Source organism: Lipomyces doorenjongii, assembly GCF_038497915.1.
Source record: "Lipomyces doorenjongii strain NRRL Y-27504 unplaced genomic scaffold V1508scaffold_21, whole genome shotgun sequence".
Taxonomy (NCBI): domain Eukaryota; kingdom Fungi; phylum Ascomycota; class Lipomycetes; order Lipomycetales; family Lipomycetaceae; genus Lipomyces; species Lipomyces doorenjongii.
The window spans coordinates 193,294-214,688 of record NW_027118088.1 but is presented as its reverse complement, the minus strand read 5'-3'; the positions used below and the strand labels follow the sequence as shown (position 1 = coordinate 214,688).

The 21,395-nt window shown below is 45.1% G+C and overlaps 7 protein-coding genes across 7 annotated transcripts; 4 read left to right on the top strand and 3 right to left on the bottom strand.

The window, feature by feature from the left end:
* Positions 1–1,410: 1,410 nt before the first annotated feature.
* On the top strand, positions 1,411–3,574 carry V1508DRAFT_113443 (major facilitator superfamily domain-containing protein). The gene is made up of 4 exons (XM_066935878.1): positions 1,411–1,605; positions 1,666–2,009; positions 2,066–2,151; positions 2,203–3,574. The coding sequence occupies exons 1-4, from the start codon at positions 1,556–1,558 to the stop codon at positions 3,388–3,390; spliced, it is 1,668 nt and encodes a 555-aa protein (XP_066796154.1). The 5' UTR covers positions 1,411–1,555; the 3' UTR covers positions 3,391–3,574.
* On the bottom strand, positions 3,540–7,412 carry V1508DRAFT_416690 (armadillo-type protein). The gene is made up of 4 exons (XM_066940240.1): positions 7,265–7,412; positions 5,227–7,211; positions 4,880–5,175; positions 3,540–4,694 (listed from the first exon to the last, which is right to left on the bottom strand). Exons 2-4 carry the CDS (start codon positions 7,162–7,164, stop codon positions 3,758–3,760), a joined length of 3,171 nt encoding a protein of 1,056 aa, XP_066796153.1. The 5' UTR covers positions 7,165–7,211; positions 7,265–7,412; the 3' UTR covers positions 3,540–3,757.
* Positions 7,413–7,601: 189 nt separating this feature from the next.
* Positions 7,602–11,810, bottom strand: V1508DRAFT_461624 (armadillo-type protein). Its single transcript, XM_066942813.1, has 17 exons — positions 11,236–11,810; positions 11,085–11,176; positions 10,506–11,039; positions 10,355–10,453; positions 10,216–10,301; positions 10,029–10,162; positions 9,802–9,976; positions 9,374–9,743; positions 9,183–9,311; positions 9,073–9,131; positions 8,892–9,018; positions 8,750–8,839; positions 8,538–8,701; positions 8,365–8,486; positions 8,095–8,310; positions 7,934–8,043; positions 7,602–7,883 (listed from the first exon to the last, which is right to left on the bottom strand). The coding sequence occupies exons 1-17, from the start codon at positions 11,693–11,695 to the stop codon at positions 7,755–7,757; spliced, it is 3,096 nt and encodes a 1,031-aa protein (XP_066796152.1). The 5' UTR covers positions 11,696–11,810; the 3' UTR covers positions 7,602–7,754.
* Positions 11,811–11,928: 118 nt separating this feature from the next.
* V1508DRAFT_416682 (DNA-binding protein) lies at positions 11,929–12,924 on the top strand. Its single transcript, XM_066940239.1, has 3 exons — positions 11,929–12,274; positions 12,333–12,448; positions 12,498–12,924. The coding sequence occupies exons 1-3, from the start codon at positions 12,041–12,043 to the stop codon at positions 12,823–12,825; spliced, it is 678 nt and encodes a 225-aa protein (XP_066796151.1). The 5' UTR covers positions 11,929–12,040; the 3' UTR covers positions 12,826–12,924.
* V1508DRAFT_416679 (mitochondrial carrier domain-containing protein) lies at positions 12,844–15,064 on the bottom strand. Its single transcript, XM_066940238.1, has 6 exons — positions 14,706–15,064; positions 14,577–14,650; positions 14,117–14,523; positions 13,692–14,066; positions 13,161–13,634; positions 12,844–13,108 (listed from the first exon to the last, which is right to left on the bottom strand). Exons 1-6 carry the CDS (start codon positions 14,851–14,853, stop codon positions 13,066–13,068), a joined length of 1,521 nt encoding a protein of 506 aa, XP_066796150.1. The 5' UTR covers positions 14,854–15,064; the 3' UTR covers positions 12,844–13,065.
* Positions 15,065–15,423: 359 nt separating this feature from the next.
* Positions 15,424–17,837, top strand: V1508DRAFT_416676 (uncharacterized protein). The gene is made up of 3 exons (XM_066940237.1): positions 15,424–15,847; positions 15,906–16,324; positions 16,379–17,837. The coding sequence occupies exons 1-3, from the start codon at positions 15,757–15,759 to the stop codon at positions 17,495–17,497; spliced, it is 1,629 nt and encodes a 542-aa protein (XP_066796149.1). The 5' UTR covers positions 15,424–15,756; the 3' UTR covers positions 17,498–17,837.
* Positions 17,838–18,133: 296 nt separating this feature from the next.
* Positions 18,134–21,103, top strand: V1508DRAFT_416672 (P-loop containing nucleoside triphosphate hydrolase protein). Its single transcript, XM_066940236.1, has 2 exons — positions 18,134–19,715; positions 19,776–21,103. Exons 1-2 carry the CDS (start codon positions 18,192–18,194, stop codon positions 20,700–20,702), a joined length of 2,451 nt encoding a protein of 816 aa, XP_066796148.1. The 5' UTR covers positions 18,134–18,191; the 3' UTR covers positions 20,703–21,103.
* The last annotated feature ends 292 nt before the right edge of the window (positions 21,104–21,395 follow it).

Below are 21,395 nucleotides of genomic sequence, written 5' to 3'. Positions count from 1 at the left end.
ACTTCCTGTGAATCTGGACAGGAGAAATATGTGTTTATGAAAAGTTAGTAACAGACATTTCAAATTGTGCTGTACCATATCTATTCTTTCGCAATCCCTAGCATATGAGAAAACTGAGACGAAATACTGCAAGGAGCCAATATTCAGCAATGGATAAAATTGTCTCGGGGATTCACTGTAGAAGTCAAGACTTATCAGGGAGTATCAGCCGCAATTCATGCGGCATTTACACATGGCAGCGTCCTTTTGACAAATCGCATCATGTTCTCAGGCTGATAAATTTGACTTATACTTACTTTAAAGAACGGACTTAATATCTATAGACGTGATTTGAATAGGCGGCGACGGAAGAGCGGAAGTAAACAATAATTGTGCTCAGCCTTAGCGGTGAAGAGCTGATACCGGGTACTCGGTGATACAGCCCACTGTCATCGGGATTGACCCAGGTGGTTCACGAGTCCCCTAAAAACTATAATGCCGAGCTGGCTTATATAATTTACACTCAGCAGTGACCGCGTATCACCACTGGGATATTTTTGCATAAGTCAATTGTGCGAATTGAACTCTATTTATTGAGAAGTATTATGACAGCTGCCGTACTCGGGGGCAGCTTGGGAAATTGCCGACCTGGCTGGTATATTGGCCATTCCGGAGAGGTCATCACTCAGCCAATGATACATAGTGAGACTCTTGCGAACGAGTCAAAAAGCTCAACCATTTTTACACTACCAACCATTTCAATCAGTCATTTCCTACTCACTCGGTCTTTGCTAACTTAAGCCAGCTACTATGAAAAAGGGTCTAAAATCAATTTTAGAGGAAAGGGGGCTCTGGAGGGAAGGTTTGCGTAAGTGTTGTGGGAATGAGTCTCATGCAGACAGTAATTGCTGGGCAGTTCATATCGTGGCAAATCTGCCTGATTTTAGGTCACAGCAGGTCTGCATCGAAGAAGTTGAAGTTGCCACGGCGTCGGGGCATTTGTTTCTCGCTGTACCGCAAGTTCCACTGTGAATGCAATTTCATAGAACGAGTTTGTGGTGGGACCAAGAAGATAGCAAGAGCTGAATGTGACTATTCCTTCCGGTCACTGCAGCAACCGATTCCGAAATCTTGCGTGACATCAAGATTCAGAATGTGCGAAATTATGCCAGGAAAGCATGGAGGTACATTGAATCATATTCCCGAAGCGACGAAGGCAAGGCTGCGGTCTTTGCTGCGAAAAAGTATCACAGAGCTAGTTACTTTTATGCTATATAGGGCATAGCCAACAGATCCGTGTGCATTTAGGTAAGGGTTAGTGGTCGGTTCTTGCTGACCAGCACCATACTACATGAAGTTAGATTTGCGTTCAAAATCCGATTGAACTGTGCGGCGATAACGCGTACTGAAGACCGCGTTGTCAGCTCAGCGACAATACTGAGGATAGACAGGCCGTAGGAACAATGTTTTCTACTACACATCCTCACACGATATCTGACGATCCTCTATTAACTGCACTTCTTGAAGTCCAGAGATAGTGTGAACGGAGTAAGAATACCGTTGACAGTGGCAGAAAATGACGGCTACGGGGCCCACCGATAATGAGTACCAGGAATATCGGCCAAGGTGAGCTCCTTTTTCCTTTTCAATGTTAGTCCGACAAGACTCAAATGATAATGTTCCCAGGCACATATCAAGCAATCCGTTGGCGTCTACTTATCGCGATGACCCCGATGCAGCGACAGTGTCAGACGACTCGTCGTTGAGCCCGATTAGCAGCTCGAAATGGTGGAGACGGCCATCAATTTACTTGTTTCTACCTGCATACCTGGTCCATGCCATCGCGGAAGGCGCGTTAATTGCGCCGATCCTGAATTCGATTTTCACTCTGGTATGTAGAGCGTACTACATGCAGCCAGATGACGAGTTGGAGGCAATGGAAGACATCAACAGAGATTGTCAAACTGCCGATATGAATGCAACCGTCTCCCAATTCGCGATGGTATTTGTATTAATACAGGGCATTATGGGTATGCATACTGTCCACTAACGTCAATGTATTCTTGCTAATGATAATTTTATGTAGCTGCTCTCGTGAGCCCAAAACTTGGAGCATTGTCAGACAGGATTGGTCGCCGTCCGATTCTTGCAATTGCAGCAGCTGCGTCTCTGGTATGGCCATAGATGTACGGTGCACTTTGGTCGCATATTAACCAACCTCAGGTTTCTTCCACAACATTGGCTGCCGCGATGAAGTCTGCCAGTTCACATGCATATCTCTGGCTCCTAGTGATGCCGATCCTTGAAGGTCTCAGCAGTTCTTCGGCTACGGTCATTCTGACTGCCTATGCCACGGACTGTACGCCTCCCGTGAAGCGTGCGAATGCGTTTGGTCACATTCGCGCGTGCGTGTTCTGCGGCATGGCTCTAGGTCCTGCACTAGGTGGCATGCTCGTCAAACTAACTGATAACATTCTGTCAGTTATATATGTTGCTCTCGTGATGCAGACTCTCTTCGCCCTATTCATCCTCTTTGTTCTTCCGGAATCGCTCTCCCAGGAAAGAATTATTGACGCCCAAGAGCTGCACCGCATTAGCATGGAATTCGACGCTGCTAGGCCTCGAGACATGCGTTACTACATTCGACGTCTTAATTTCCTTCAGCCATTGAGAGTTCTATGGCCAAACGACGGTACACGTCTAGTTATTAAGAAAAATATCATCGTCTTAACCGGCATCGATACAGTATTCAACGGCTGCACGACGGGAGCGATTGTTTCTATCTTGCTTTATGCTGAATATACATTTCAATGGACTAGCGTGGAAACAGGGTTCTTCATCTCACTGGCTTCCTTCTGCCGCGCGATTGCACTGCTTGTTGTGCTGCCATCAATCACATACATTTACAAGCGCCAACGTCCACACGCACAGCACGAAGTCGGCGCCTCGAAATTGGATATCTTTATGATTCGCGTGTCGGTGATCTTCGAGATGTGCTCGTACTTGCTCATGGCATCTTCCACTAACAGTATTGAATTTGCCCTCGCGGGCTCATTGGGCGCGTTGGGAAGTCTAGAATCGCCCACTATCCGCGCTGCCCTCACGAAGCATGTGCCGACTGAGAACACGGGCGCGGTTTTAGGCGCCTTGTCATTGATGCAGAGTCTAAGCGAAATCGTCGGGCCTATCATATTTTCGAATATTTACGCCTCTACGATAGTGTCCTATCCTAAGGCGATTTTTTTCGCGTCGATCCTTACCTTCATTATTGCATTTGTTATGTCACTGTTAGTAACCGAGCATATGGGAGGAAGCCTGTATGATAGCGGTGATGGGTTGGATATCGCCGTCGAACGAAACCAAAGTATGGAGCTGGAATCGGATACGGAGGAGAGTGCAAATTCAGTCTGACTGTATTCTTCATCGACAAATTTGGTAGTTTTGGGAGTCTGCATATCTATTAGCGCGTTGGGACAGTTTTTCGGATGGACGGCGGTGAATTTAGGATAGATGTGATGTCGCATAAGATCATTATATAGCCGGTGAGTAATAATCGAGAGCGCAGATTGTAACGTGGTTATCGGTCTCCACAAAGCACCTGATGCATACAACCTATTAGTGCAGGTAGCATATATTAATACTGATGTTATCAAAAATCAATCCCGCGCCTCAATATACAAATACAAGATATAAATTCTAAACCAACATCCAAACCTCTCAATCCCAATCCATTAAAATCAATTTTGCGAAACCCATTCTATCCATTGTATGACTCAGCTCAACCCTGAATCGCTTTCAACAAGACTGGACTTTGAATAGCACCAGGATTAGACTGGTTAATGTATCGGAGCAATTCACAGACATCTTGTCGTGTCTCGACGAACTCAAATTGCTTATTGTCTTCGCTGTCATTAGCAAAGACATGCTCTAGAACCTTCAAGATCTGTGCCGTCAGACCATGTATTGTAGAGTTATTGCTCTTGTACAGTTGGACCACCAGTCGGAAAATCGGGTCATTTTCCTCGTACCCATCCTTAAGCGGCATACTGTAGACCAACGCCGGAAGAACGTCACCGAGCGGAACGCTTTCAGTATGGCTGTAGGCCATTCGAGCAACGCACCCACAAATGTTCGCCACGCACCTATCGTTCTCGGAATCAGATACCAAACATTGTTGGAGACGCTGCAGAGACTTCGGATAACTCGCGACAATCTCTTGTGGCGACTGGCTGTACTCAGCCAATAAACCGTACCCATACACTGCGTTGCTCCTGACCTCAATGGACTCATCTGACAGTCGATGCAGAAAAGCCTTCAGCAGTTGTGAGGTGTATGGAGTGACTGAGCTCTTCATGCCGTTGACAATTTCTGCCAACGCACCAACACCTGCTTTCCGCTCACCAATAGTGGAATTCGAGCAATACTTGAGAATAACAGGACAGAAAATACGGAAATAATTATCAAAGTCGCCAGCAAATGCAGCGGCCAGTGAAACAACAACATCCATAGCAGACTCGACTAATAAAATGTCGTACTCAGCTGCGTCCTCAACATCCTCTTCTTCTGGGTCGTCATCTTGTGTCTGGCAAAGATGCTGCTTCTTGAGGATAGAAAGGATCATCGTAGCAATTGGCTCCAAATCGTTGCCGACGATTCCAGGGCCGCAAAGTCGGATAGTCTCGCAAAGGTTGTCACAGATAACTGTGGCAGTGGACCTGTAACCTTTATATTAGTCATGACTTATGTGAAGCGCAAATGAGATGCGACGTGAAACGTATCAGAAAAACCTTTCAGCAACGACAACTTGTGTCTCTGAGTGAGCTGAGTTTAATAAAAGTTTGTTTTTCATCATCTTGTAAAATAATCTTTGTGCAAATAATTCCAAATGAAAATGTAATACCTGTCGTCCTCTTCACCGAAAGCCTCCAGTGTCGCTTTGCGAACCATGGCAGAATAAGTCGTAACTGTCTCAGCCAAGGGAACCTTCAATGGGAGACCCGGTTGCCACTTACGAGGACTGGAAACTTCGTACACAGTTCCAACTGCCCGCCAAAGTGATCCAATAGCAGCCTTTCGGATACCTTCATAAAAGTGGGTTGTCAAATCAACGAGAACATTCGAAGTTTCCTCCAGGTATGGCAAGAAAGCTTCCTTCGTGCCGGCTACAAGATCACCAATCGTATCGGCAGCAATTTCCTATATAAAAATTAGCGGCCATGATTCATACGATCTGTGGATTACCATTACCTTCTCCATTGCTAGCCCACTATTCACTGTAATATTCTGCCAAATGTCTTCCTCATCAGCGTCACCGATATCAAGATCTTCTTTCTCGCTGTGACCAGTTTCATCTTGCTCCAAGCACTTGAAGATCTCAGGCATTATTTTAGGTAAGAATGGAGCAAACTCTGCACCATAGACTTTCGCAAGAACACCAAAAAATAAGAACACACATTCACGAAGACGATTGTGATTTGTCTGCAAGCACTCATAGGCAGCTTGCACTGCAGGGGCTGCATAGGGACTAAACGCATCCTTTCCAACAGCATTAGCTATAGCCCCCAGTGAGTCGAAGCAAGTTCCCTTAACATCAAGCTCCTTTTCACCTTCCGTTAGCGATAAATACGGCTCGAAAGTTCGAACAGTAGCGTCGAAGTATGGCAAAAATTCATTCTTTGCTGCGTGAGCAGCAGATCCAATGGCGGCGATGATGGGCGCCTTTACGCTCACATCATTCGACGGCTGAGCCAACAACTCGAGAAGCCTTGTCATCAGAGTCTGTAGATATCGAGCAATAACTTCCTTTTCCATTGTCTCTATCATCGCGTCTAGGGCAGTGCATGCAGCCTTGGCAACTTTCAGATCAGTGGTCTCCATCATGTTAAATACCAATGGAAGAAGAACCTCATGCTCCTTGCTAATAGTATCTTGCAACTCATCTGCAAGCTGAGCGAGAGCCTGCAGCGCCGCCACTCTAACGTCCAAAACGGTGTCGCTAAGCCCTTGGAGGATGATGGGAAGCACAATCTTAAGCTGAGTGGACAAAAAATCTGGGGCACCCTCGACCGCAACACAAAGTGCAAGAAGACCAGCGCGGCGGTAATTAGCATTTGGTGAAGAAGCATATTCTGGAATTTCAGTTACTAAAACATTCATAACTTGAGATGGCGGCAAGCTTGTCGACAGAATATCAATTAGCCTTAAAGACAAGCGCGCAATGTTATTTTCGTCGTCATCGTCGTCCATATCTTCCATTTCCTCTCCAGCAATGGCAAGCGCTGCTGAAGTAAGCACTGGACCAACCTTAAGCGACTGAACCTTCATCTTCTTGAAACGAACACAATTGCTCAGAAACTGTAATGCCAATGAGCGGAACTCCGTATCCACATTCTTCTCCTTCACCATTTCTAACATAAACTGAATGAGTTCGCCGAGGCTCTTCGATATAATTGCCGAATCAACCCATAAAAGAGTCTGAAATACGTCAAAAGCCTGGCTCACAGCCTTCTCATCACTCTGGTCGATCAACTGCTTCAGTACCCCTACCATTCCAGGAATGAATTGCCTGAACATTTGAATATGTTCTTGGCTATCTATGATCTCGGAGATCTTACCCAATGCAAGAAGAGTATTAGTTCGTACTATCTGACTTTCTGGATCATTGATTGTATGCGAGAACAGTGAAAATAGTTCGCCGATCTTGTCAGCGAAAGTTTCTTCCATTGTATCTAACAAAGTATAAAGAATGTAGACGCCGAGTTCACGTTCGCTTGCGGAAGCTGAAGTCGCAGCCTTCTGGAGATACGCTGGTAAGTCAGGCCAGGCATTATTAGGTAAATCAATCTTTGCAATCTCAGAAATTACACGAGCAGACGCGTGTCGGACGAGAGAGGACGGCTCCTGCAAAGTGAATTGTAACAGCGCAACTCGTATTTGCGTGCGAAGTGAGTCATCGAGGTCATCCCAGTGGTTCGATATGAGCTTCCGCACCTCAACAGCGGCGAGTTGTCGGATCTGCTGTGACTGGTTCTGCTGCATGATTTGAACTAGGGCTGGCACTGACTGACCTAGTGGGTAAAATTCTTTCTGTAGCTTGTTCGACGCAGATTTAATGACCGCACTGTTAGGAGCTGTGGTCTGGTTTAACAGCTCGGTGAGCTGTGACAGAAATTGTTCATCGGCCATGATGAAAGATGAAATATATGTATGTAACGAATAGAAAAGATGATTGCCTGTTGCCGATTAGTACATCCGGTTAGCTCTCGAAACGCTTTTTCAAACATACCTAACTCTCTATATATCACGATTAAAATCACAAAACAATTTTTATGCTTCTCAGTAATTCAAAACCCGCTGCAACAAACGTCCGATCACAAAAGTGGTCAATGATACATCGAGTAAAAATATTTTTGGCCCCTGTACAACATCACGAAAAAAAATTCGAGGGGGGTTCAAACGAACCCTAATCTACACTCACATTTGGACTATATGCGTGAGTGAGCACTAACTGTATCAAGCCAAGCATAGAACCTAATGTTCCCTAATTATTCACGGCTCCGAACTGAGCCGCATCATGCCAGTCGTCATGTAATTTCGCGTTCTGCGGTTATCGCTATATGTGCGTGAAATTATCACAAATCCTCTAACGTTTTAAACGATACAATAATTCAAATCCGGGGTCACTATTCAAATCCTCTATCTATACCATACAATATTCGCTAATCGACTAATATATACAATGATAGATTAACGGGATCTACCGATGAAACTATAGACTATACGAACGTCGGCTGCCAACGTTTCAATATATCTTTTTCAGTCTGTGAGCAATAATTCTGGCAGATCTCCTCAAATCTCTCACGTTCATTTGCACAAAGTGTACGGAAAAAATTAATGAGAGTTTCCTATTCGAAGTCAGTGTCAATGTCTCACACAGAATGTTCTTGGCGCATACATTAGTCTCCTCATCGCCTCCCTTTTCCTGGAAATATCCTATTGGCTCATCACCGTTATCCTCATCACTATCATATCCGTTGCTCTCTGATCGCGCCAGTTTTTGTAGCTCTAAAATGTGTTAGAGGCATCTTCAAAGCGTTTCTTCGGTTTCCTCCATACCACTCATCGTCATCCCAAATTCAGCAGGATTGAAGTCATCTTCCCACTCAATGTCCTCCTCATCACCATTTGTCACTGTGTTGTCAGAGGTGGCAGCACCAGGTAATATCCCGGCACGGCTTGCAATGTTAGAGTCACTTGGAATCGTCCCTAATTCTTTTATCAACAGTTTCAAGATTTTAACATGTGCCGGAATGGTTGTAAATTTGTATGGTCCTGAGAATGGAATGATTAGCGCTGATCTTTGAATTTACATGGTGTGTGACATACTATTCTTGGCACGGGATCTGGTTATGATAACGTTCGTATCCTCGACTATTAAATCGCCTTCCACTGGTATCGACTCGATGAATTGATCGTGTAGCATATAGAGCTTCGCCAGTGCCAAAACGCTAGGATGCATTAGCAGTCATTATAAGCAGATGCCAATGTGTATGTCTCACTTCAGTCTTATTTCTTGAAATCCCTTGAACACATCAAAGTTTGCGAGCCATGCCTTGACGACCGACTCCAGACCAGTTGAGCCTTCCAAATCTACATCCGCAAGGAAATTCACGACACCTTGAGGATCTATGGTGACCATATGCGCATACACCAGGATAAGGTTCTAGAAATTACATTAGATGTTGAAGATCACGTCTTCAGAGTCACCTACCTGAACAAACATGGGATTAGAAGCCGACGCAAGACGTTGAGCTGTTGCAGATAGTAATTGGCCAAGAAGTTCACCCAGATCGCGACCATACTATAGATGCTATAAGCCAAGTACAGCATTCTGGGAAAGTAGATATACTAACCTTGTCCACAATTTCGGAAACAACTTCACCGACACACATAGCTGACGATTCTTCCACAGCCGGGTTCAAAAGCCGAGCTAAAATATTGAGCACAACTTCAACTCCAGACTTGCCCTGAATATCCCGCCTAAAAATCAATTAGTCCGTGACATCGATTTAATACCGCCATGCCATTTGTTACCAATTCCGCAGTTGTTCGGCATCTTTTTGAATAATATGTGCAACGAATTCTGAACCATACTATAAATTGGCTATTAGATAAAGAGCAGCGAAGACCGAAATCCTACGTACTTGAAGTAGTTGATTATCATCAGACACCAACAAGATGTTAGCAACTTTAGGGAATACGAAGTCCACTAAACCTGATGGTAATGGGGTCGGAGCGTGGTTTACTAAAATTGAAAGCAAGTTCACAATAAGCTATAGCAGAGTGGTTAGCCTTAATTTCATCAATGACAAATTCTAGCGCAAATGCATAATACCGTTGCATTCGGCAATTCATCGTCGTTAGGTGCCGTGCTCAGACCGGCAACAAGAGGTGGTATAGCAGTCTCGCAAAATTTCTGAAAATGAGCTGCGTTGGTGTTCTCGGCAAGGTACTCGAAGGCCTCGAATGTGTCACTGGTTAACTGAATATTCGAAGCATCTTTTGCTGCTGAAGCGAACAATAGAGCGATAATTTGGGAATCTGGGAGAATGGCTTGATCTGGGCTGATCTTAATCGCGGCTTCCAAAGAATCGACGAGTAAAGAACTTGTCTCGTCTGCAGCGTCCGCAATAAGAGAATTGACACTCTCGACAATGGCCATCTGAGTTGCTTTCGAATGTCGTCGAGGATATGCTGACAAAAATCTGAATAGTTGAAGAAATTAGAGTTTGGCTTAGGATCATGATAGATTAATAGTTGTACCTTTGGATTGCCAACAGACAGCATGCTCGAACGATAAAGCTAGAATCTGTCGATGCAGCCTGCAATGCTGAATTAAAGAGCTTCTCTGAGATATCTGACGCCGCCAATATGTCCTTTAAATTTCGGCATAGTGTGCCACTAAAGACATATGAACGGCCGCGTAAATATACATTTGCTACGGCATGTCAGCTATGCGGAGCGAGCCTAATATCATGCGGATAACACACCACCGGATACTCCATTTGAAATGATCTGCAATAACTGATCAATAGTTGGACTGCTGCCAAGTTGTTTCCCATAGGACCGATCTTGAACGAGAACCGTTTCCAGTAAGAATAGGCTTGCCTCAAGTGGCCGCCATCTGCAGAAGACAGTCAGGGTGTAAACTATCATGTCAAGAACCTTCCTACGTACGCTTCTGCGGATGATGTGCTAGCTAATGATATCATTCTCGTCTTCAAGGCATCAATTAGAGGTTCCAGGGCATGATCGCTCATTTCCTGCGTTTTATTAGTACTGACTTGGGCTATTGATCTCACTCGCTAATACTAACCAAAAATAAGTCAGACGACGCAGTGCGACAGGTATATTTCGGCGATAACGACAGTTCTTCTGTCACAAAGGCATTGGCATCCTCCTTCCAATCATCCTCCTACACAGAGTTAGAATAGTTTGTCGCTGAATGACGAACCATAATTACGCACATCTTCAACAGACACTTGACCCATGGTAACAGATAAATCAATGAATGAGTGCATATTTTCCGTAGAGGTCTTAAAGAATGCCTGGATCTGGTGATTCGGGATACATTGCCTAATGAATTCCATCTCTTCCAGAGGCAGCATTTTAATATATCTAGCCTCGCCTTCAGGATCGGACAAATCCTCATCTGAGTTGCCATTTGTGTAGACAGACGCATACAATGCAGCACTATTTCGCAGATCGGCCCAAACCGCTGAGAACAGTCTGCTGACCAAGTAGGGTTTCGTCTCCGATGGGAAGGTAGAATCCATCTGCTGTATAGCCTTGGCTGTATTATGCTTCAGAAGAACTAATCCGGCCTTTCTGGCGTCGTCTGTGTATGGCAGTGCAAGGTTATTCGAGAACACCGTGGACCAGACATCTACAGCTTGACTAACAAATGCATTCATGCTCTCCCCTTCTGTTTGAACTTGATTGAAGAAATTGAGTGCTGCACGAACTGTGTCGATAGTATTGGCTTTGGTACCGAGATCAATCTATACTGTTAGTAGGCCAAACAGCACCCTACAATAAACACGTACCGAGGACATTGTAGCCAGATTGTAAAGTGCCTCGAAGACCTGGCTAGCAACTGACGCGAATTGCTCAAATGTAAACCCATCGTCAAGAAGCTCTAGCAGCATTTCATTAGTATGTCCGATTTTAACTGATAGCACAATCAAGAGATCATACCCTTCAAAATAGACAATGCACCGTGGATACTCTGAGTTTCCGGACTCCTTAACATACTCATAAGGTCGTCAAATAATTCGGGCCATTCATCGGGAAAATCTGAGCTCGAAATCTTCGAAACCAAATTCGCAGCCAAAGACCGCAACTTTCGCTCTGGCGACCGCAAGATCTGGAACAACTCTCGCCGGATCAGCGCTTTCACCTTTGGCTCAAGAGCTGTCCCGGCAAACTCTTCAAACTGCAAACTCCATGTTCGCGCAATTGTCAACTTCAATATTAGCAACGCGGACTGGCGTAATGTGATTGGATAACTAGTTGTAGCACCAATGTTGATCAGCGACGTCGCTAGATAGTCGCCCTCGACCTCTTGGAGAGATCTTAGTTGTTGTTCTGCAGACGTACGAACCGCGCGATCAGCTGCCTGTGTCGCATCTAGGAGATCGACTACCTGTTGATCCATCTCAACAGTAGAATGATCGTATCAAAGTAGAAATTCAGTGACTGCGTTTAGCACTTCCGAAGAAATCTCTCTCGAATATGACCTTAAGGCAGGAAAGCGCGTTACAGCACTGATGGCACTCGCGCGTTTTTAGAGTTCCTCGTAAACTGTTTTATGAAGTATGATTCATGTCACGTGACCCACTGGTAACGCCTCCAATAACGCGTTTAGCAGGCTGGCAACACCACCCACCACAGAGCCTCAAAGTTATCCTATACACTGAAGATAACCCATCATCTTTTTCATCTACTGATAAATAATGACCGGAATTTCCAATTTGAACACAGATTATTTTAGGGTGCGGTAATGTCGACATCAAAGGCACAACTTCCATTATGGACATTTGCAGAAGTTCTTTCAGCATTTGCAGATTTCCTGATTGTTAGTATTCATACGATCTTGTACGAGCGCGAAATATATCCACATGAAAGTTTTATGCTTGCCCGGAAATATAATTTTCCGGTTAGGCAGTCGCGACATCCGCAGGTCTGTGACTGGGTGCGCAATGCTATTGGCGCGTGCATGGATCAGATGAGACGAGTAAGTAGGCATCTTATTAAGGTTGGTGTAGATAATGCGTGTAATAACGATCATGCAGGGAGATGTGTCTAAGATATCTGTGGTCATTTTATCCAGTATTGATATCCCGCTTGAGAGGTTTGTGTTTGACATGACGTCCTTTCCCAAGGTCTCGGAACGAGATCATCACGTTGAGTACGATAATTCTCCCGCTCATTTGAATCGAAAAAATAACAAATATTAGGATGAAAAACATTAATTTTAACATGACCGACATGGAAGAACAATATAGAACTTGTATTATGAAATTAAGCCATACGTCGTCAATACTTGGCAAACTGCCAGCCGACTGTACATTTACAATAACGATTGAATTGAACGATGACGCGAAGACTCCGGTTGGGCACAATTCGCCTTGGGTTCCGGCGGATGGTATAACTCCAACGCCGGGCGTATCTCTGAAATCCGTTGCTCCGAAAGTGAGGCCGTTAAGAAACGTGCTAATGGGGCCGATAAGCTTCGATATATGGGTAGAAGAATCAAAGACAAAGGAAAAGGTGGTGGTTCGTTGAGGAGGAGTATTACTGTGTTGTATACTATTGTATATAATTCGTAAATTTTAACATGACATGCACAATTTCCCGATACCTTTGGGTCGATCAAACTCCGTACTTCTATCATACTCAAAACATCTTTATACCTGTCTGTCTGTATGTTACAAAATTCTTTAATGAGCCAGCCATCGAATGCACTTTCACGCCCATATATCATATCCAAACCATGCAAAATATTTCTACAGTAATCCCAGGTTACTATAATCCCATTAAAGTTTTGCAATTTTCATATACGAGATAACTAAACCTCGTTAGGATCTCATTCACTGATGCAATATCGATTACTTACGTACCTAATACTAACTGACGGGGCCACCTTTGCTAGATTGGGGATCAAGCCACGGAAAAGACCCCGATATCCTTCAAGTTTAATCGTCTTTTGTAAGACGTCAGTCATACCGGTATATGTCTGAGGGTGGGCGGCAGTTCCCTGGGCCTGAAGGCGCGTCCGGAGAACATTGACGGGATACACTACAGAGGCACCCACGCTACCACTGATGGCACCCATTGTCAGAACTAGCATATTCCCAAGCTTAACATCGCCCTCGTCAATCCCGTGTTGTTTTGACTGGGTTTTAACGTAGGCCCGCTTCATTGCTTCGAATGTGCCGAGATCGAGTGCAGCAAACGGAAAAATTCCCCCGATGCCCAAAGCCAGACCTCTATAGTAGGATACGAAGCCACCGCTCCGCCACATATTCTTCGCGGTGTTCATGAGAAGAGCATTTCCCCGTAAATCACTAAATTCAGCTTCGCATTGGACACGACTATAAGTCTTGTCAGCTTGCCTGCCGATATTCATTGTAACAAGTAATTTGACATACAATTTTAATGTATCGACTGGATAGACAGCAAACTGTGACATTGTACCACCAATTCCACCGGCTAAGAACGACGAAATACCGGACATCTCGTTGACCGATTTGCCTTCTAACTGAGCCAAAACCCGTTTGGAAGCCTCAAAAGATCCGAATTTTATAGCGGATTCCGGGAAAATCTTGAGCACGTTCAAGCCATTGCCGACAAAAAAGTTTGTTACTCCGCCATGCCTCCAAATCGTTTTTACAGCATCCAGTAATGGACTCGGACTGCGGATCACACCACCAGCCTTAACCTCCGCCATGATTGCCGCTGTCGCTGCATTTTTAGCCAAGTTATTTACCGTATGTCCAGTCTGTGCAATAAGATAAACTTTTAGCCTAAACTGGCCATTAGTACTGACCTTAACCCAATTAGAAACCTCAAATACCTGTCAAACGGGGCAGTTGAAGTGCGAGACACGGCACCTGCTATACCACCAGATATAAAGTAACCGATGCCACCAAGAGTGTCGTCGCTCAGTACTACGTCTCCTTCAGATGTTAAAGGTAGACTGTCGAAGAAATATCTGTAGGCGGCGCGGATACTCATGTTGTCGACTGGCATGAAAAGCAAAAAATTTCTCCAATCTTCAAAAGAAATCTCTCCGTCATTGTCCCGATCCATGTAGTAAAAAAATTGCTCTAGCTTTGCTGATGGGACAGAAAGTCCTGAGGTTTCAAGAGCAGCGGCAACCTCTGCTTTGTCCAATCGCCCGTTCTTGTCTTTGTCTATCGCACTGAATAAGGCCCAAAGATGCTGCTCACTCTTCTCGACAAATATTTTAAATTCGTCAAACTGTAAACCATAAATATGAGTTTTACCACAGAGTAGTTCTTGAATTCACGTACCTGTATAATTCCGTCTCCATTTTGGTCAACCAATTCTATAACTTCCTTTGTAATTCCAACCGCATGCTCTAGTGCTATGTCACTATTAGACAAGTGTTGCCGGCACTTCAATTCAGTGATATGACCTACGATGATTGAGTCTGTGAAAACCTTCCTGAAGTGCATCCTTGTCAAGATAGCCCTTGTGCTGAGTATCTAAAGATTTGAACAGTTGCAATATTCGCTCCTCACGTGCCCTTGGCGTTTCCTTCTTTTGGAATCTTGCTTGGGCTGGCATGGCAATGTGAGGCTTCAATGAATCGTCGATCTGTGAGTCCGATAGTCCCGCAAAACGGCCACAACTGGAGAATAATTATCCTATCATTGACTTCCGTCCATCCAAACACCACAAGATCTTCCTCGACACCTGGCCGTGGTAAACGAACGCAGTGAGTGATGGTGTATGGAGTCGCGTATTCTTGCGGGTTGTTCTGCCTCGAGCCGAGAGCAGACTCGTTCAGTAGTTTATATTTTACGACTTGGAGCGACGGAATGCATCGGAACATCAAATGGGCAATATCGCTACGCAGTCACAGATCTGCCTCATGGCATTCGACAAGGATTAATTACTTGATACCCATATCTCTGATTCCCTGTTTGCATACTTCAATAATGGGTTCTAGCTGTGCACGTAATAATATTCTTCACATCTACAGATGAGAACTGGAAAATGTCGCTGAGATGTTCTGTAGGGTTGCGCAACTGTAGGAGTATTCTTGAGTTATGGCACAAGTTAAAAATGCATCATAATAAGTTTTTGAACTACCAGTACTATCATACATTGGATATAGTGGATGACAATTTTTTACTGGAGTGCTGCGACTCTAAGTATGCTCGGCAACATCTGGCAATCGAGCAAATCGCGATCTGGGACAACGTTGAGATACGCGCCCCCTGATTTCTACTTACGGCAGCTCCAAAACAAACACGTGCCCTGGACTAAGCCGCAACTTGAGACTGCTCGGCACAAGGGACCCAGGATCTTTGGCTTGCCACAAGCACTACACTCTCTAAAGTCACCATCGCACCTGCGCTTCGCTTCTCCAGACAACACCTAAGCCCCATCCTACATTCCTTCTTTCTGTTACATCAAGCATCCCTCGATTCTCTCCTAGTTCGTGTCCTTGCTTTGTTGATCGTCATGCCCGTGACACGGTCGGCATCGGCCAATGTCATCAGCATCCACGCCGCAGTTTCAACCCCAATTGAGCATTTAACTCCAAAATCAAGAGGTATATCTCGTTTGTGTCGCTCGCGTCATTACTTTCGAAGTCTAAAGTAATTCAACAGGACGGTCCAGGAGAGCAGTGGCAGTCAAAAGGACTTCGCTAATAGAGAACCCATCGATCGGCAATATTTCCCAGCCACGAATCATTGTCCCCGAACGCAATTCAGCATGCGGGGATTCCGAGGCTCCTATCAATCAGAAAGTCCTCATGGCACCGATCATAGACGTCATGATGTGCAACGCCCAGCAAGAAATTGTGCAGAGAAGTTACGATAAGGACTGTGGGAGTGACGACTCATTCGAAAAGTCCATCCTTTGGTCGGCGAAGAATGCAAAGCAGCCGCGGAAAGGCGCGCCTATCAACGCACAGGCAAGGCCGCCAAAGGGTGGCGACGCAAAGATCACCTATTCGCCAGTTTTTGCTAACATCCTTGCAAAAGGGTTAGATTCAGCTGAATCGCAGCCAATCGAATCCGAGAAGGTAGAGGTGAACCTAGGTGTGTGTCTTGAGTGAGGTCCAGCTAACAAGTGGTAGTCCGTGCATCCAGCAGTAAATTATAAATTACCCACCAAAGCCTCCACTACGGCCCAGTGTTCTCAGTCTGAAGCATCTGCTACTAACGCTTCCTTGGTACAATCATCGAAATCGGAAGTTGGTCAACATGATACTATACCATCTGAAGTTATAGTTAGTGTTAACGTCAAAGACATCAAGAAAGTTAAGCCATCGACGCCGAATAGCAACAAACCGTCAAACATCGCGAAGCAATTGCGACAGCGACACAGAGCAGATATCGGGACTAGCCAGCAGCAGGAAAATGCGCCCGAGAACAAAGTACTGGCGGCGGTTACGAGTGTGACTCGAATGCCGAGCTTTAGGTCGCCAAGGAAGCCAACCGAGACAGTTCCTTTCTCGTTTGCCACAGATGCTCGAGCGAAAAGCGAGCGCAAGGCATCCGCATCTCAGTCGCAATTGCTTCGGACCGATTCGGCCTCGTTCGTGTCCACTTCTGCGCCAACTCGTCCAACTCTGCAGAAGAAGCGCAGTGCGCTACTTGAGCGTGAAAAGGTCGTCAAAAAGTCTTTGAGTAATCTCAGTTTACGGAGTCAGTATTCGGGAAAAATTGATATGAATGATTACTGCAAAAAGCCTCAGCAGTCTTCGCGAAATATATCCGCGCCGACGGCAACGGCGCCAACTGAGAACGCTGCACATTTGCCCGGCCAAACGCCTATATCAAGTACAGCCAGTTTGAGAACTGCAGGCAAAAGCGTACGGAAATCGTTATTTACATCTTTGTCGTTCTACCGGTCAAAATCAGACATGAAGAAGATTGCTATAGAGAGCGTCGCGGCAGACATTAAACGGGAAACTGTCAGCGCCACCCCGCCTTTCTCATCCTCTGCAGTAAATGACGAATCAAATATTGCAGAGTACCTTAATGCAAAGTTTCCTACCGAAAGCACTTCCGGCCAGAATCCTTTAGCAGGCCGGATGGAAAGGCTAAATTTAGCACAGCCGACCCAGGAAATTAATCGCCAGCCTCAAATAACCGAGCTTGAGAAACTTCGACAGACTTCGTCAGAAGAAGGTAGGCGAACAGTGGAGTTTTGGGCGGCACGACAGCAGCAGCGGGCTTCAGCGGCTCGTTAATATTTTACTTGTATAGTTGGAGAGCAAAAGTTAGTCCGTGTAATCTATGTTTGGGCTCGTGATGTATCGGGATTAATAACATTCCTCAGCGAGTGGAACTGTATTCTAAATTTTTGATATTGCATTTTGCGACCCGCTACGGCGGTAAGGTCACACTATTGTCCAGCTTATTTAATTTGTATTATTTAGAATAATTCCATCTTGGAATTTTGTAGTTGTGGTCAGTGCCTATTGTTGTGTCATAGATATGTATTTTAGAGGACTTACTATTTATTTGGGTATTTTTTTGTTTCCATATGGTATTCCTCAATTCAATCAGTCCCTGCCGGTCCGCGCGTCAGACTTAAGCTACACACTTGGACAACAGTAATTAAACGGGGAGCGAAAAAAGAGCGAGCTGTAACCAGCCAGGGTCACACACTATCCCACAATGTGATCCTTGGTATCATACAATTTCTCGAAGCTGTCCAACTGCAGGTTACATGTACTATACTTTAATGGGGCAAGATAAAACTACCTACTATATTTTCGCAACCCTGTCTAAACAAGGCTAGTTCAGAACTTTAAATTCTCCATGAAAGTGGTCGTTGGGAGAATAACTTCCCCTGAAGTTCTCAAGGCTCTAAAATTTCTTCACGATCAAGCATTGGCAACAAGTACTCGGTACATTGTCTTCAGCAACAAGGTAGCCAAAATGTCAACTTCTCCTGGCACAGCATCTATTGCCAAGAGACAATCGGGCACCTCGAAAGCTGAATTAAATCAAGGAAAACGACAACACTCATCCCTGCTGCAGTCGTCGTCCCGTCCTAAAAAGCGAATGCGCGCGACCTCGAAGTTAACTACTTTCTCCTACAACGGGGAAGATGACGAGTCCGTAATTTTGGATGCTAGTAAACTTGCGTGGAAGCCTGTCACATTGCCAGAGCGGGTTGGAGACTTGGAGGGATTGATGGGCTTTGAGGAGATTGATGGCGTCGACATTGAGTATGAGAATGTTGACGGTGGGAAGGAGCGGATTGTGAAGTTTAAGAAGGCGAAGATTTCCACGAAGGAAGAGGTAAAGAAAACTATGAAATTGGAGACAAATAAGAAGACGCAGAAGGAAAGCGGGAAACTTGAAAATGTGGATGCAGTTAACGAGCTAGAGACTGTGCCCCAGGACAAGCCAAAGCACAAGAAGAAGAAAGAAAAGAAGAAGACGGCGCGAGTTCACAAGAAGGCCGATGATGCTGATATTGGTAAAGCGAGCAATATTTTTGGCGCATTGAATCCCGAAGAAACTGAAATCGAGTTACCAGAGTGGGCGGAAGTCTACCCACTCTCAGAATCCCTCATCCACGGCCTCAGCGATCTTGGATTCACCACACCGACAGACATCCAGCGACAAGCGATCCCACTTGTTATGGCAGGGCATGATCTTGTCGGCAAAGCAGCCACCGGCTCCGGAAAGACTTTAGCATTCGGTCTCGCTATTCTCGAGAAATATTTAGCTTCGTCGGCGTCCTCGGCGGCCGTCTCGCCATCTAAACAGGGCATGTCATTTTCCTCCGCACCTTCGCCGACCGCACTGATATTTGCACCTACTCGTGAATTGGCACATCAAATCACCGACCACATCACAAAAGTCTCAAAATTCAATCCAGCTACCGTCGTCTCCATAACTGGCGGTCTGGCCATTCAGAAACAACGCAGACTACTAAGCTACTTTCCCGACGTTATTGTCGCAACGCCCGGTCGTCTGCACGAGTTGATGACGATGGACACGGAGGGTCTCATCCGCTGGCTTGCTGGTGTGGAAATGCTTGTGCTTGATGAAGCCGATAGGCTACTGCAGGATGGGCATTTCAAGGAACTCGAGGAGATTCTCGACATGATTGGCCAAAACAGGGATTCTGACTCGGAATCCTCTGAAGTTGAGAATTATGATAACTCCTCCTCCAGACAGCAGAATAAGCGTCAGACTCTGGTCTTTTCTGCCACATTTGAAAAAGATCTCACCCGGAAGCTTACTACGAAGGCCAATAATGCAAATGGAAAAAAGAAAAAGCGCTCGTTTGTGAATAACAACATTGAGGGCAAGAAGGACACTATGGCTTATTTGCTAGATAAGCTTAAGTTCAGGGAAGGTACGCCACAGTATGTGGACGTTAATCCCGACGAGGCAGTTAAGAGGGAAGTAGTTGAGGGTATTATTATGTGCGACGCTCTAGAAAAGGTACATCTCTCGTTTTATTTTTATTGATATTGGTTAGAGATATGGCTAATTCGTTGTAAGGATGTCTATCTTTATTATTTCCTCTTGAAATATCCCGGCCGAACAATTGTTTTCGTTAATAGTGTCGACGCCGTTAAACGTATCGCACGATTCCTCCAAGAACTCACCATTCCCACACTCCCATTCCATTCGCACATGATCCAGAAGCAACGACTGCGCACAGTTGAACGCTTCAAAGACAACGACCGTGCTGTGCTCGTCAGCACGGACGTTGCTGCCCGCGGGTTAGATATCTCACGTGTGCAGCATGTGTTGCATTATCACTTACCGCGTTCAGCGGATATGTACATCCATCGGTCTGGACGGACAGCGCGTGGTACTGAGCAGGGTGTCGCGATGATTTTGTGCGCGAGAACGGAGACGCAGCAATTAAAAAAGATGGCACAGAAATTGGGTAAGAACATTAAGGAACTACGGGTGTTTGATGTTGAGAAAAAGGTAGTGAAGCAGCTTGAATATAGAGTCTCACTTGCGCGGGAGATTAACGCGCTAGAATCCAAGTCGACGGCTGTGAACGCTGCGGGCACGAAGAAAAACGGCACAAGTGGTAACACGGATTCCGCCTTGTTGCGACAGGCTGCGGAGGATCTTGGATTGGAAATATCTGAAGCGGACGAGATTCTTGCTGGATCCGAGTCCGACAACGACGATGCGGAGCTGCAACAACGAAGTACTAAACAGAAAGAACACGATCGCATAAAACTCCAGGGGTTTCGAAAAGATCTCAAGGTCATGATTTCGCAGCCAATTTTGACCGGTTCGATGGTTTCTCGGAATTACATCACAAGCGGTCTCGTTAATCTCGCGCAACAGATTGTGGATGGGACTGGTCACGAAACATTTTTGGGCGAGACGAAGACGACAGCGTTAAATGACGTGTCCAGAAGTCGACGCCAACGGAATAAGAAGCCGGAGAAGACGAAGTGATCCAATGTGGTGCGTGGACAAGAATAGCGAGGACAAGCTCCGAGCGAAGAGATATGTACATTGTTATTGTAAGTTAGCTCATATATAAGTACGTGCAGGTTTATATAGATACACAAATGCGAGATTAAGCCTTTCGTATGTCCGATGTTACCTCCTGCATACTCATTACTAGACATAAGTATCCAAACGTGTTCGGATTTTGACTGTAGTGAGCAAGTGGGGCGAATCTGATCTTAATCATAACTTTCGAATACGATACATCTAATTCACCACCAGTCTCAGAATACGTTATTTATGGCCTGCATTTGAACATCCACCATCAGGGTAATTCTTTCAGACTCAATGCTTCGGCTTTTATGTGTACTCATATACAAAAACTCTCTATTTTACAATACTCAGACAATCCGTTCTGAAGAATTTCATATTATAAGCAACGAGTTCACTTAGGAAGACAGCATTGACTCAGAGGGTCATTCTTTTGCAATCTTCAACTATCTGCTCGATGCATACACTCATGGGTACGTCGAAATAATCAAAACTAGCAACTCTGCATGCCCATCCAGATCTGTCATATATACATACTACATCAAGTCCAAAGTCCAAATCCAAATCCAAATCCAAATCCAAATCCAAATCCAAATCCAAATCCAAATCCAAATCCAAATCCAAATCCAAATCCAAATCCAAATCCAA

Excerpts from the sequence above, each read along its gene's own strand:
- V1508DRAFT_416679 (XM_066940238.1), bottom strand. The coding sequence starts at position 14,853 with ATGCCAGCCCAAGCAAGATTCCAAAAGAAGGAAACGCCAAGGGCACGT. Across the intron at positions 14,524-14,576 it reads ATGGAGACGGAATTATACAG|TTTGACGAATTTAAAATATT; the intron begins GTACGTGAATTC and ends TATGGTTTACAG. Across the intron at positions 13,635-13,691 it reads CCAGTCGATACATTAAAATT|TCGTGTCCAATGCGAAGCTG; the intron begins GTATGTCAAATT and ends CAAGACTTATAG.
- V1508DRAFT_416682 (XM_066940239.1), top strand. The coding sequence starts at position 12,041 with ATGTCGACATCAAAGGCACAACTTCCATTATGGACATTTGCAGAAGTT. Across the intron at positions 12,275-12,332 it reads GCATGGATCAGATGAGACGA|GGAGATGTGTCTAAGATATC; the intron begins GTAAGTAGGCAT and ends ACGATCATGCAG. Across the intron at positions 12,449-12,497 it reads GAACGAGATCATCACGTTGA|GATGAAAAACATTAATTTTA; the intron begins GTACGATAATTC and ends AACAAATATTAG.
- V1508DRAFT_416676 (XM_066940237.1), top strand. The coding sequence starts at position 15,757 with ATGCCCGTGACACGGTCGGCATCGGCCAATGTCATCAGCATCCACGCC. Across the intron at positions 15,848-15,905 it reads TTTAACTCCAAAATCAAGAG|GACGGTCCAGGAGAGCAGTG; the intron begins GTATATCTCGTT and ends GTAATTCAACAG. Across the intron at positions 16,325-16,378 it reads AGCCAATCGAATCCGAGAAG|TCCGTGCATCCAGCAGTAAA; the intron begins GTAGAGGTGAAC and ends AACAAGTGGTAG.
- V1508DRAFT_416672 (XM_066940236.1), top strand. The coding sequence starts at position 18,192 with ATGTCAACTTCTCCTGGCACAGCATCTATTGCCAAGAGACAATCGGGC. Across the intron at positions 19,716-19,775 it reads TGTGCGACGCTCTAGAAAAG|GATGTCTATCTTTATTATTT; the intron begins GTACATCTCTCG and ends ATTCGTTGTAAG.
- V1508DRAFT_416690 (XM_066940240.1), bottom strand. The coding sequence starts at position 7,164 with ATGGCCGATGAACAATTTCTGTCACAGCTCACCGAGCTGTTAAACCAG. Across the intron at positions 5,176-5,226 it reads GTGGGCTAGCAATGGAGAAG|GAAATTGCTGCCGATACGAT; the intron begins GTAATGGTAATC and ends ATTTTTATATAG. Across the intron at positions 4,695-4,879 it reads TTCGGTGAAGAGGACGACAG|GTCCACTGCCACAGTTATCT; the intron begins GTATTACATTTT and ends TAAAGGTTACAG.
- V1508DRAFT_113443 (XM_066935878.1), top strand. The coding sequence starts at position 1,556 with ATGACGGCTACGGGGCCCACCGATAATGAGTACCAGGAATATCGGCCA. Across the intron at positions 2,010-2,065 it reads ATTAATACAGGGCATTATGG|CTGCTCTCGTGAGCCCAAAA; the intron begins GTATGCATACTG and ends AATTTTATGTAG. Across the intron at positions 2,152-2,202 it reads TTGCAGCAGCTGCGTCTCTG|GTTTCTTCCACAACATTGGC; the intron begins GTATGGCCATAG and ends AACCAACCTCAG.
- V1508DRAFT_461624 (XM_066942813.1), bottom strand. The coding sequence starts at position 11,695 with ATGGATCAACAGGTAGTCGATCTCCTAGATGCGACACAGGCAGCTGAT. Across the intron at positions 9,977-10,028 it reads TTCAAATGGAGTATCCGGTG|CAAATGTATATTTACGCGGC; the intron begins GTGTGTTATCCG and ends GACATGCCGTAG. Across the intron at positions 9,132-9,182 it reads ATGATAATCAACTACTTCAA|TATGGTTCAGAATTCGTTGC; the intron begins GTACGTAGGATT and ends GCCAATTTATAG.